General features: G+C 33.2%; 1 protein-coding gene across 1 annotated transcript; it reads left to right on the forward strand.

Moving 5' to 3' along the window:
- The first annotated feature begins 10287 nt into the window (after positions 1-10287).
- Positions 10288-14307, forward strand: LOC108206264 (homeobox protein knotted-1-like 7). Its single transcript, XM_064087176.1, has 6 exons — positions 10288-10404; positions 10530-10863; positions 10956-11076; positions 13155-13342; positions 13482-13613; positions 13909-14307. The coding sequence occupies exons 2-6, from the start codon at positions 10573-10575 to the stop codon at positions 14047-14049; spliced, it is 873 nt and encodes a 290-aa protein (XP_063943246.1). The 5' UTR covers positions 10288-10404; positions 10530-10572; the 3' UTR covers positions 14050-14307.
- Positions 14308-15031: the final 724 nt, after the last annotated feature.

Raw genomic sequence — 15031 nt, forward strand, 5'->3', positions numbered from 1 at the left:
GGTCCATAATAAACTTTTGATCTAGTTTGGTCCCAAAAAAGTAAAATTTAGGTTTTCGATCTATTCAGTTCCATTTTAAACTGAACCTGAATCCATCGAATGTTCATCCTAGGTTATAACAACAATTTTTTTCAAATGTATTTTCTTTTTCTGAAATTTATACTTATGAAATTGGATATAAAATTTGTAAATGATTTAACATCCCTGATCCAATATTTTGAATTATTCGATTTAGAGAATGATATCTATATTTTGTAGTCAATATTGCCCAATTTTGTGACTACCATTTCCCTTCATATATACACTAATATCCCGTACGATATTCTAGAAGCAATACACATGTAGCTTTATCCGTACGATGATTGGGGTGACAGCCAATAAACATTTGCCAGGTCAGCAGAAGGGACCGCATCACGTGGCTTTCATAGTGTAGTGGGTCTGGCATCTTTGAAGATTCAACACCTGGGGAGGGTGTTATTCATATTTATGGCAAAACCAAGGAATTTATCCAAGTTGTAATTTGTCCTGCTGGGACCACGCGTTTATCTTGTACTCATTCGTTAATTTTTCTGATACAAAACTAAGTTCCTTTTTCTTTGAGCAAAGTGCATTATGTGTACTCGCACTTTGTGCGTGACATCACTTGCAATATCAAGTTTTAATAAGTATCACTTGCAATATTCATAAGTTTAGATTTTTTACAAAGTGTGTATCTCCGTCAATTTAAACTAACGGAGTTAACCTTTTTAAGGACTTTTCGGCCTTTTTCAGTTATTTATGTTTATCCCCAATTAAAACCCAGCTCAAGAACCCTACTTTCTAAATCAAACTGGAGCCTGATTAACCGATGCATCTTAATCAATCAGGAGTCAACCAAACATAACTTTCTTTGTTCCGTTGGGCCTGATCAATGCGTCGACACTCCCGGTCTGAATATCGTACATCTTCTTAACAATATTATTGATCTTCTTCTTGTCGTTTAACATATGTATGAATTGGAACTGATTTGTAAGTTTAGAAATAAGAAAGAATATTGTTCAGCGAATGGGGAGATTTTAATTTATATGGAAAAATGGATTGTTGGTGTGATGTTAAGAGGGATAAGATCATGGGCTAAAGGGAGGTGGCGCATATAGGAATTCTGGGATATTCTGTGCTGGTTGAAATTTGGATCCGAGAGGGAATAAATAATTTGCTTAATTGTATATGTGGCATAGGTCGATAGTTTGGTCTGTGTTGCAGATGATGGGTTAAGCATAAGGCATTAGTTGTTGTATGGAGCTTGCTGTAGATGAAAGGAAATGGGATATGATAAGAAGATGGTGTTTATATTTGCAGGAGAGGCTGCTTGATGAAATTAGAGCGGGCCACGATGCGCGGAGGTTGTGAATTTGTTTGTCGGAGTTGGGAACCATCACATGTATTTAGAGATTTAGATAAAAATAGATTTGGGTTTAGAGGTTGGGAGGAGATTGCACACCATATGTTTGATGAAATGGTGTAAAAAGATAACAGTGATTGAAAGTTAATCTTAGACGATATGACTGTTAAAATAGAGAATTGACGGAAAAGTCCTTGCAAAAATTAACGGTGTTAGTATAAATTGACGGAGACACACTTCGTAAAAAATTTGTAATTTGAGTATTGCAAATGGTACTTAATAAAAGTTGATATTGTAAGTGGTGTCACGCATAAAGTGCGAGTACACAAAATGCACTTTACTCTTTTTCTTTTCACTGTATTCCTGCTGCGTTTGGTTATTCCAAGAGATCGTTTAGTTGGCCTTAAAATAAGTGTTTTTTACTTAAAATAAATAATTGAAATAAAAGTTAGAAGGAAGTTAAGATTATAAGGGATTAAAATGTTTGAGAAAAGAGTAGAAATGATGAAATTAAAGCTAGTATTCTCAGCCTCTTATAAATACTTCTTAACTTATTACACAAATAGTACAAATATAACATCCTTGAGTATCATTTACAATTTTCAGAAAAATAAATACCTTTAAAAAAAGTGTTTTTCAAATATGCTTTCACCACGTAATGTCGTTTTACATACATATTTTCAACGCATAATTTCTAAAATTTCGTCATATTATTTTGAGATTGGGTAATTGTTCTTTATCTGGCTTGTAATTCTCACATAATAGGATTCAACATTTCTCGGATTCATCGATAGTTTTAGACTTCTTACATCAAGTATTATAATCTTCACCAAATATCGGGTAAGAATATTGTAGTGAGCGAAGATGTTCACACTCATGAAGCCCAAGATGCCATTTACAATACTGATGATGTGACTGTGGAAACATCCTACTAATGGGCATTACAAATAGCAGGATTTTGATCGGTAATTATTGCCCCAGGAGCTTGATTTCCCATAAATTTTAACCACCGATCAAAAAACCAAACAAAAGTTTCTTCTTGTTCATCTGAAAGTAATGCACAACCAAATAAGATAGATTGTCAGTGATGATTGACACCTGTGAAAGGTGCAAATGGCATCGAAAAGTTATTCGTCTTGTATGTGACATCAAATATTATCACATCAGAAAATGTTATATAAGATCTTCTAGCTCTTGCATCACACCAAAAAATACTTCTGCAACTTTAAGTGTCATCAACTTAAATAGCATAATAAAATTTGGAATCTCTTGCTTTCTATTCTAAAAATTTTTGTATGACAATCATGCATTCCTTACCAATGTTATTCTTCCTTATAATTTTTAAATAAGAACATTGTTGAGGTGTCGACGTCTACAGCACAACCATTCGCAGTATTAATAATTCGAGATATCTTGGCAGGTCCAATACCACCACTGCGAAAACTTTCAATTAATTTTTTGCAAGAAGATTCTTGATGAGACTTGTTATGCAACCAAATTCTTTTTCTTGTTTGGGCTATGTAGTAGGTCATGTGATGGACAATTACTAAATTTCTTGATCTTCCAAGACCCGCTCTTACTTAGAACAATTTCCATGTGAATTTTGCAACCACATCTATTTTCTCTCTGATGCTTTACATCTTTCTTAGTATTCTTCACTATTTTTTTGTAACCCTCTCTATTGCATACAAAAGTTCTTCTTATAATAACATCACTATTTCTAGACTTGTTAGTAGAATACCTTCGAATTGCAAATCCGTTTGTCAAAGCAAAAGTATTGTAAAAGTCATATGCTTCTTCGTAGGATTGAAATTGTATACCCTCCCAAGGTGCAAGTCATGATCATGTACTGCTAATATCATTATTATAAGTATCTTCCAAATGATCCGATTAAGAATGTAAATTTTCTGGTATAGAAACACCGGATGATTGAGGATTTTTTGAATCAACAACCATATCTCTGATTGATTATCTTGCATGTGTTGATTGTGGTATGTGAATACTAATATGATGTGAAAGTCATATATTGTTTTCATAAAATGTGGGTGGGTATTGAAACGTGGGTGGTTTAGAGTTATAATATAAAACTACGTATTTTTCTCTCAATTTCACCTGATTTAAGAATATGTTTATATCAGATTTATCTTATATCCCTTTTTTCTCAAAATGGTATGTCTAGAATGTGTCATGTGCACATGCTGATCACTAATTCTATGTGTTTAGCTCATTTTGTTTGTTGGCTTGTGTGTATACAGAGGGAGGGTCCTCCATTATTTAAAAATAGTAACCAATCAAGATGATATAAATGTATAGAATTTAGTGATGTGCCCATGAGCACATCATAAAAAAACCTTAGCTAAAATATTCCATAATATTTTTGTTTGTCAATTTCTCAATACTTGATCCCTAATTAGGGCTGGCAATTTCAGACATGACCCGATAACCCGACACGAATTCGACCCGCAAAATACGAATTCGGGTCAGGGTATTTCGGGTTCGGGTCGAATTCGGGTTGACCCAAAATTGACCCGAAAAAATCGGGTCATTTTCGGGTAACCTGAAATCAACCCGCATATATATAAATTATATATCATATATTATATATTATAAAGCTTACACTTAATATACAACCCTACAGATACTTTACATATTCATTTTATTTCTTTTTACAGATCTGAAAAGCCGTGTCTCAACCCTAAATTTCTCAACTCTCGTTCGCCCTCTCTTTCCTTCTCTTCCAAATCAAAACTCCTCCCTTTTCGAATCTCCTCCCGTCTCACTCTCCTTTCACTCCGATTTGAATATCGCACTCTCTCTCAACTAGATTCGTAGAACTGGATGCTTGTATTTGTATTTGCAGAGCCAATGTAATGTAATGTATCAATTCCATCAGGTTATTAGTAAAAGAATTCCTTCTGTTGTGTTAACGTTTCTGGTGAATTAATTTGGTTGCAAACTTTTAAAGGGGATTAGGTTGTTTTTCTCCGTTTCTATAGGTAGTCACAGTTTCTTGGGGAATTATATACTTTTGTTTATCCTGCACATTTCCATTCAAGTTGAATTTCGGGTCCTGTCAGGTAGACACGATATGGGAGTTTCGGGTCGTGTCGGGTTCGGGTTTGGTATCAGTACCCATTAAATTTTCGGGTCGGGCTCGGGTTGGGTTAAAAATACTGCCCGAGTATGTTGACCCGACACGAACCCGACCCACGACCCGCAATTGCCGGCCCTATCCCTAATGTACTATGAGACGATATGGGAGTTTCGGGTCGTGTCGGGTAACCCGAAATTAAATCGTGTCGGGTTCGGGTTTGGTATCTGTACCCATTAAATTTTTGGGTCGGGTTCGAGTTGGGTTAAAAATACTGCCCGAGTATGTTGACCCGACACGAACCCGACCCACGACCCGCAATTGCCGGCCCTATCCCTAATGTACTATGAGGCCGAGTTTGTTTAAACTTATTTTTTAAAAATAAGAACTTGTTTTCAGAGAAAAATACATAAAATATTTTTTATAAGGTCGGCCACCAATTCGATTTTTGAAATCCGATTAATCCTTATAAATATTTCTTAATCGAAGTATATATGATAGATTATTAAAATTAAATTGTGCAATTTTTAAAAAAAAATTTATAATAAATTGTGCAATTTTTTATAATTAAATTGTGCAATTTTTTATAATATTTTATTAGAAAAAATTATAGAATCAGGTCTTACATGTTAACCTTTGATAAATTTCTCCATTTCAGAAAATATTAATATAAAAAGGTTTTGCCATACTTATTTCTATGTTCTTTGAAACAACGGGCGCAATGTTTATAAGCCCGGACCAGTGGTTAGGCCTGAATGCTAATAATTTAAATGGGCCTCAAACCAGACCAACTACAATGCAGTCCCATTTACGGTCCATATCTGTAAAGTGGAAGTGAGTCAATTATTTTCGGGGTTACAACATTACATAATTTTTTATTGAAATGAGTTAGTCCCATCTTTCTGGTCATTGACAACCTCTCACCTTTGCACATTTATTTTATTTTTTATTATTGGTTTTGACTGTTACTCCACTTATACTTTATTTTATCCCCTCCAAAATAATAAGAATGTTATAAATTGTAAAATTACAATTATAATATATATAATATGAATATAATGAATCCTATAAAAATGTTAAGGAGGATCGTATTCGAGGTTGGCCAATTTTTTTTTTTGAAAACCATCTTTTTGTATATGTAGCTCGACAGGGGGGGAAGAAAAAGGTCAAATGGAATGTTGCTAGGTACTGGAATTGCTCTTAAAATGCATATCGTACACTCATCAATTTTTTATATTCTTGATTGTACGTTTTTCCTTTTTCAAATTCACTCATCAATTTTTTATTTTTTTGATTCAATAAACGAAAAGCTAGAGATATATAGGAGTATACCTTTTCTGGTTTAACGAATCGAATTAATCAAATTATTTGATTGGTTTCCATCTTCACAATTCGGTCTCAGCTTGGTTCAACTTTTTTTGTTTTTATAATTTGTAGTTCTTCACGGAGTTTCGAGTTTTGCTGCATTAATACAAGAAACGAGTAAAATTTTTATAATAATTATATTATATATAATGGAGTAAAGTTTATTTGTGTACATGAAATTTAAGCGAGACATCACTTGCAAAGTTGCAATATTATTATATTTTTAAAACTACCACATCCAATATCAGTAGTTCATAACTCATTACAAAAATTGTGCTCGATCTCGTGTCTAATTTCTTTAACGTCATTAACAGACATGGAGTACTTTTGTCTATTCATCTCAATAACAGTTCTTTTGCGCCTTTTTCGCTATATAAGGAAGATGCACTCTCACAAATATTCATTCTACCACCTCACACAATCCTAATTTTGCAGATGTCCCCCGTAGAAGTGTTCCTGATCTTCAGAAAGTATTTGGCTTGGTACTGCAATCAGTCATGATTAGGAGTTTAAAAGAGGACCAGATGATTAAAAGGATGTTTATGTTTAGTGACGTGGAATTTTACATTTGTTTTTGTGAATTGTAATGATCACTTACTTGTTTTCAAAAAACTTTGCACATAATTACATTACTCTTAAATCCATATATTAAAATGTGTATGCATCATCTTCTAACAGTTTGTATAATCTTAAGAAATGCTCTTGCACTCAAAATTAAAAACATCAATCTTATTTTACAAAATAGACAAACGAGATAAAGATGAAAGAAAAGACACACGAGACATGCCTTTTTACAAAATAGATTTGGATCCTTTATGAATACATATTGAAGGTCCTTACCATTTATTAAATCATCTCAAAATTCATTTTTTGATTAACTTACTTCTATTTTTGGGTAAAATAAATATTTTAATCATAAAAATCATAAGTAGACTATATATTGTTTATTGAACAATCACTAAAAGGCATCAAGATATCAAACCGCGAACCGGATTCGCAGGTCATCATACCCGATTCATAAGAACTAGCGTCTTATGTACTGATCCCGTACATCGTACCCGAATGATCCCTGAACAATACTGTTTGAGCCCCCTAAACCTAAATCCTGATTCCGCCACTGCTTGGAAGTTTGCAGAGAAAGCTTGTTGTTTGCCGGAGGTTGTATTTTGGAATGTGAGGAAATCTAGAGCAACACTTGTCATAACAAACCAGCTAGGGGTGACACTTGTTACCGGTTATTCCAAAGATCTTTCAAGAGATGGGTTAAACTATAAAATCACTAATATGAATGTATTACAAAATTGGAATAGCTTCGTCTAGGGGTGAGCAAAAATTCTCCAAACTGACCGAAACCGGCCGATCCAATCTGTCCAAACCGAATTCAACGGTTTAATAACGGTTTGGTTTGGTTATGGTTTCAAATTATAAAAACCGAATTATTTCGGTTCGGTTTCGGTTTTTACCTCCAAACCAACCGATAAATCCGAACCGAACCGAACCGAATGTGTAGATTTAAACATTAATATACATGTACTAATAATGTATTATTAAAAATAAAATTATAATCTACATAAAAATGTAAAATCTTAAATATATAAAAGGTATCCTAGTAAAGATTTTCTTTAAAAATATTATTTATTCTATTTATGATATTAATTTTGATGTTTGTATTATGTTTTCATTCTTGTTATTTATATTTTTATAAAAGTATACGAATCACATTTTTTTATTTTCTTCTGTCTCTTTTTATTTATCAAGCTAATATATTCTTGTATCCTCTTTAAATATGATTAAATAGAAAATATAAATTGAATTTTTCATTCCTTATTTTTCAAGTTAAAATTTAATTTTGTTGCTAACTTTGTTTTACATATAAAAAACGGTTTAAACCGAAACCAAACCGAACCGAACCGTTTTAAACGGATTGGTTTGGTTTGGATTTTAAACATAATGGTTTGGTTTTGGATTAAGATTTTGAAAAACCGATTATTTCGGTTTGGTTTGGTTTAGACCCTCCAAACCGCCCAAACCGCCCGATGCTCACCCCTAACTTCGTCAACACCTACCTCATTTCAAATCGGCCATGTACCTTTCAACGTAAAATCTTAATTTCTTGATCTATTTATCTCTTTTTTTTCCATCAAGTACATTAGATCAAGGAAGCAAATTTCATACGAAATGAGAGGTTGATTACGAGTGACCTAATTATAAGAAGTTCTAATTACACTATTATACGTAGAGATTTTGGAGGCACTTGTCACTCCAATATCAGTTAATGTAATTGATAGTTTTAAACATTGAGTTACAGATGATATCTATGTGATGGTCAATATCGATACTACTAATTTAACAATTAATGTAGGTTAAATTGTTCGACATATAATTCTAATACTCTTTAAATTAAAAAATTTGAATATTTTATGTGTTAAACGATCTCAAAATGAAATATGTATATAAAGCTGGTTCTTTATTTGGCAATCAGATTATAATTGAGGGAGATTCTTTCCAACTAGGTTTCACTACATTTTTACTTGTCAAAAAAAATAAAATAAGAGATTGTATTCAGATACACACGAAAACATAATCTATTTAAAAATCAGGATTAAAAAAAAAAAAAAAAAGTTTCCTGCTATGTATTGCAGTGTGGCCGGTAAACCAGGTTAAGAATATTTATTTTCATGCTCTATCAATACACTTTATTAATAAGCGACGGTGGAACATCAGTACCAGAGTACCAAAATTTGGTCATCATATATTATATTTAATTATTAATATTCGAAGAGAATGAAGTCATTGTCCATATTGTAACATATAATAAAAGAATCGAAACACAAGACATCCATCAATTTGATATCAAATTACTTTTGGAAAGTTAATTAACTTTGTCAAACTACAATATTAGTTTGTCAAACAACTACAACACCACTGTTATATTTACAAGAACTCCAAATATAATTATATATAATGTTGCCTATTAGCTTGAATATAACAATTATGACTTTAAAATTTGAATTTTATTCGAGATTAAAGATGCTATAAACGAACTTATATGTGTTGATCTTGAATATTATTTCACAATTTAAAAATCATCAAACAATATAATGATTTTACTAAAATAAAACATTTTTTTTTTGCCAGCACTAAAATAAAACATTTGTTAGAGTTAAGTTCCATAAAGTCCACATTTAAGCTGTAGTAAGTACCGGTCATAATCTTTTAGTTTAGTCGTAAATAATATTATTAATTATTCAAATTTATATAAAATTTATCATCTTTAAGTAATTTTAAATATAATTATCAATTAATCATGAACATCTTTCAACTCCAACAATCGTTAAGATCATTATTCTCTTATGAGTTATATTTTAGAACATATATAGTATTTAGTGATTTATAAAATTGCAACGATTATATCGTAGAATATAATCTGCAGATTGTTGGATGTTTAAAAATATTGTAGACTAAACAAATTAAAATTAAAATGAATAGATTATTTTTAAATAATTTTGGACTCCGACACTCCTTATTTTGTGAACTCATAGAACGGGGACTCATATTGTTCTGAAATAAATTTAAAATAAGATCAAATTTTAATATATAGAAAGTCTTATTTTTAAATAACAATAATTTAAATATCATTTAAAAACAATAATTTAAATAATTATAATAAAAATATGATAATGTAATTAAAAATATTATCCTTCCAATAAATAATAAATTTTCAAAATTTATTTAAACTCGTGCTTGGCACGGGTTATCAACTAGTATATATAACACGAATCCTCTTTTTCGAGTTTAATGTCAGTTGTTGATTTAAAATTTAAAAGATAAAATATAGCTCAGCTTATTTTCACTTCTGAAATCTTAAAGATAAAAAATATACCTTAAGTTATTTTTTAGCTTTGAATTTTCAAAGGTAAAAGATAGCTCATATAAATCGTGGGTCAGTTAGATTTCAACCAACTGACCTTTAAACAAAACACTTGTGTACATCCAAATAGAAGAAAAATCGAAGCACATTTTTTTCTTTTACTTCTTTAAAAAATTAACAAAAATCCATGAAAAAACAAAAATTGGAATCCAAATGCCAGATGTGGCACATCAGCACATGCACGATTCTGATGATGATCTCTGATTCCCTTTCTTACCCGGCCCATCTTTTATTCATCATCATACTAATGATTCTTCAGCTTTTCAACCTTGAAATTTTGTTGAATACATGATATTTTTTTTCTCCTAGTGAGAACACTAATCCTGAATGAACTAGAATATAATAAGAGCCAACCAGAAAGTAACAATAATCTGTTTTTAGCGTGCCAAATAGTACTGGATAGCCTACCCAAATAGCTGCCAAATGAGCACGATTGGATAGCCCAGTAGATTTATTCTAGTTGTCTCGGGAAACCCGGGTTCGACTCTGACTCATTCGAAAATTATTAGAACAGATACTAATTTGTAAAGCATATAAACTTGCGCTATCAAAAAAAAATAGCTGCCACATATAAATATATAGCCTCTTCTTCATATTGGTCAGAAGTTCATTACTTCATTTCCAATTCTATAGAGGGTATGCTGTCATCAAATCTTTGTACATCAACAAGCCAAGTCTCTCTCCCTAGTTCTCTTCACAAATACTTCACATATATGAATGTTTTGCACTGATCACCTCTGTTTTGTTGAAAACTCTTTTAGGCTCTGGAACGGCGCAGCTTGTACTGTAACTTTATTTTGAAAAATGGATGAGCAAGTTATGGGGATGATGGGGAGTGGTGGGATTGGTGGTTTAGGTGATCAATTCTCCGGGGAGCAACAGCTAAAAGCAGAGATAGCTAATCATCCGTTATATGAACAAGTGTTGGCAGCCCACGTTTCGTGTTTCAGAGTGGCCACACCGATTGATCAGCTGCCAATTATTGATGCTCAGCTCGCTCAATCTCGTCAAATTCTTCACTCTTATCTATCACAACATAATACTAACAATCATCCTCTTTCCGCGAATGAGAGACAAGAGCTAGACAACTTCTTGGTAAGAATATTTTGATGTTGTTTTGTTGTTAGCACCTCTGTTTGTATTTTTTAGGTCTGTCTAATTTACATGGGTGTGTGTTTTTGGTACAGGCACAGTATTTGTTAGTTTTGTGTTCGTTTAAAGAACAACTGCAGCAACATGTCAGAGTTCATGCCGTTGAAGCTGTCATGGCCTGCCGACAGATTGAACAAGACTTGCAAGCTTTGACGGGTATGTTTCTTCCTGTCTTCCCTAAGTAAATTCTCTAATACTATAGAAAAGTTTATAAACATTTAGAACAAGTGTCGCAACATTGTTGAAGAGTACAAGATCCTGTTGAGACTTCCTTTAATACCTTATTGCTTTTAGATGGATTGCTATAGTGTTTCCTAATTCTAAGTTAATTATGCTTATTATTGAGATGACAAATATGATAGAGCCCCGCGTTCTCTTGATCTTAGAATTTTTTGTTCAAGAGGTGGATTGAGGATCAGAGTTATGACATTCGACGGGAGGGTGAAATGTCTTGTCACTAAAGTATTTACAAATCTTTCATATGATAAGTTCTCGAATTCACTAATTTTGACTTAGATAAAACTAATTCAATATGAATGACAAAAACTACGCATAGAAGTTCTAGCTCGACTCCACCTGAGTTGGACTCTGTGTGTTTCTTAAGGATTCTCGAGCAACAACATCAATAATTAATCTGTTTGAATCGACCCAGACTTAACCAAAGATGAGTCGGCTCACCACGAATTAGAGCCATATAAATCAGTCTTCTATACTGATAAGTGATTGATACGTTTGGTAGAAAGGATAAGCACGAAATTAAGAAAGGGCTTTTCTAGTTTGTGTCATGGACACATACTAACAACTACTTTTTACTTAAATTGAAGATTTGATTGTTGGAGATTTTTGTGCATGCAGGGGCCATCATTATTAATGAGATTGTAGCCAATAAAAATACACCACCTAACTAACTAAAAAGTGATTATTAGTGTGTGCCCGTGAAAAACCCGAATAAGAAAGTCGAATGAAAAGTTTGTGTGAATTGTAGTACAAAGGGAGGTGGGTGCTAGAGATGTTCAAAAAATCCGAAATCTGAAATCCGATCTGATCCGATCTGGAAAAAAATCTGAAAAATCCGATCCGAAAAAAACCCGGTCTGGCCCGGCCCGGCCCGAGGGCCTAAAACAAGCCTAATATTTTCAAAAAAACCCGGATAAAATCCGGATTTTTGAAAAATCCGGGCTTTTTATAACTAAACCGGGCCTAGTATTTTTGGAAAAGCCCGGCCCGGCCCGGCCCGATTTTTAAAAAAGCCCGGCCCGATCTGGTTTGAAAAAAATCCGGATTTTTTTGGCCCGGTCTGGATCTGGCCCGAACAGATCTTTTGTGCATCTCTAGTGGGTGCAGTTGGGTCTACTGAAGAAAATTTGGTGTATGGTTGTGAGAGCTGGTGGGGCGTTGGGAGTTAGTTGGGTCTATAAGTCAGGGAACAAAAGTCACCACATCATTAAGTCATTAACCACCGAGTACACCAACTGTTTTATCTTGCCTGTGTTTTCAATCAATCTAATAATTCAAATCTTTATGATTAATGTTTTATTGTAAAGGTTCCTTGTACGTTTTCAATAGAAGAATCAATTTTTCTCCATTTAGCTTAATAATTCGTAAAAGATCATTATTATCGTCTTTATGGAATCTGTAATCAGTCACACTCACGGAACCATATATTCATACTGTAATAAAATTGAAGAATTTTAATTTTCTGGGTGCACGTACCTGATTAGATTGCCTTTGGTAGTCGGTACAAGGTGGCTCTGCCCCTGCTTGCAGAGGAGATGAACACTAACTGAAACTTATTACAAGGAAATCTATTACCCTGATATTCAATCTGCTGAAAATTTATAGAGAAAGTTGGGAATGAGACAAGTCATTTGTTGTGTTTGGTTGGGGAGAATGGAATGGAATGGAATGAAATGAGTAAAAAATACTTGAAACTAATAGAGATGGGAAGAAAGTTTTAAAAAAATTGAAGGAGTGCAAAATTGCTATGATGAGATTTGAGAAGAAATTGAGAATGAGAGAGAATGGAGCATTCCATCTCAAATGGAAGGGGTGACATCTAGCATATGATGTAGGGAATGGAATGAAGGAAGGAATGAAATTTCTTAAAAATCATCCATAAGATAGTTCATTTTTCATTCCATTCTTTCCGGAATCATTCACCCCAACCAAACACAACATAAGAACTTGTAGAAAAGTGTGAGATTGTAGTGAGTAAAACAAAATATATATTGCAGGAGTGTCTCTGGATGAAGGAAGTGGAGCGACTATGTCAGACGACGATGAGGATGAGCTGCAGATGGACTACTCTTTTGATCAATCGGGGAGTGATGCACATGACATGATGGGATTTGGTCTTCCAACAGAGTCCGAGAGATCCCTCATGGAGAGAGTTAGGCAAGAATTGAAAATTGAGCTAAAACAGGTTTAAATTCTTCTGCATTAGTAGTACTCTTGTTGATTTATTCATATTGATTTTTCATTCCTAGTTCCAAAATTTGTTAGAAATGCAAGCTCTATGCAAGTCCTGAAGCTTACTACATTACGATGTTATGTGTTCACAGGGATTCAGGTCGAAGATTAAAGATGTTAGAGATGAGATTCTGAGAAAAAGAAGGGCAGGGAAACTACCTGGTGACACAACCTCAGTGCTCAAGGAATGGTGGCAGCAACATTCCAAGTGGCCTTACCCTACTGTAAGCAACTTATAATATCTTGCCATAAATCAAAAAAAAAAAATAAAAAAATATATATATATATATATATATATATGCCCGAGCACTATTGGATAGTCCAAGTGATGGGTTTATCCTCTGTTGTCCCGGGATACCCATTTTCTACATGTTTATGAACTTGGTGTAAACACTTGTTTGGTTCTTTGATCATTAAAAAAAGGGCTCATAAGTAGAAATGCATTGGACTAACATACATTACGGTATCCGGTAACATTAGAGTAGAGCTGTTGAGCACCAACGTATGATTTATGTGCAGGAAGATGATAAAGCAAAGCTTGTAGAAGAGACAGGGTTGCAGTTGAAGCAAATAAACAACTGGTTCATCAACCAAAGGAAGCGCAACTGGCACAGCAACTCGAATTCAACGACATCTCTCAAGTCTAAGCGCAAAAGATAGGAAATTGAGAAGACCTCTCATGTATGATACTGCGCAAGGAAATATACTTTTGATGATATGTCCATATATAGATAAGAGATGTATCCTTTAATGCATACTGAAAAGCTTTAGGAGTTAAGTAGTAATCAGGATAAGACGTGGATCATTGTAAACTATGAACTAGCTCTGTAGTATATCATGCTCTAAGTTATTACCTTGTGAGAAAAGGGAACTTTCTAACATATAATTTCAAGCTCGCCTTTTGTTTACTGGTATAAAGATCTGCATCTTTTCTGTTCTCCTGATACAACTCATTTCACCGATAAATACCCCTCTTTTAGACCTCCAAGACAAGTTTAAAAAAAAAATAGGTGGGGTTCGCATGGGCTTAAAAGCCTAGCTTGTGAGTTTATAAGTCGGAAACAGCTTAGTGGGTGTTTAGGCGGAGCTTAAAAGCCCTTCTTCTGGAGTTTTAAGTCGAGAAGCACTTATTCGTACCGTTTGTGTAAAAAGTCGAGAAGCACTTATAAATAGTTAGGATTCCGATAATGTTTATATCCGATAATTTATATATACAAAAAAAATTATCCAAAACACTTCTTTCAAATTAAATAACCACTTATATTTTATTGCTCTCTCGAAAAGTAGTAATGGATATAGACAATAACTAGAAAGTACCGAATGAAATGCAATATATCAAATGTTCTAATTGATATTTTTTTAATAATTAATATGTTTGAATATTTGAATTTCTTCTTAATTGTGAACTCTTAACCACTACAAAAAATGTAAATATATTCGAGTTTAACTAATTTTAACTAAATCATCCGTCACTTTGTTAAAAAAACTAGAGAATTCTTTTTAAATTAAACAAAATCTGAAACGGATGACGTGTTAGGTTAAAATCCCAATTGCATATTATTATTATTTTGTTGATTCTATCAAAAGTTTGACATGTTTTATGATGTCAACCGTCAGATTATCAATAAAAGACCACACTTGA

This window comes from Daucus carota, chromosome 2 (assembly GCF_001625215.2).
Source record: "Daucus carota subsp. sativus chromosome 2, DH1 v3.0, whole genome shotgun sequence".
NCBI lineage: Eukaryota > Viridiplantae > Streptophyta > Magnoliopsida > Apiales > Apiaceae > Daucus > Daucus carota.

Excerpts from the sequence above, each read along its gene's own strand:
- LOC108206264 (XM_064087176.1), top strand. The coding sequence starts at position 10,573 with ATGGATGAGCAAGTTATGGGGATGATGGGGAGTGGTGGGATTGGTGGT. Across the intron at positions 11,077-13,154 it reads AGACTTGCAAGCTTTGACGG|GAGTGTCTCTGGATGAAGGA; the intron begins GTATGTTTCTTC and ends TATATATTGCAG. Across the intron at positions 13,343-13,481 it reads TGAAAATTGAGCTAAAACAG|GGATTCAGGTCGAAGATTAA; the intron begins GTTTAAATTCTT and ends ATGTGTTCACAG.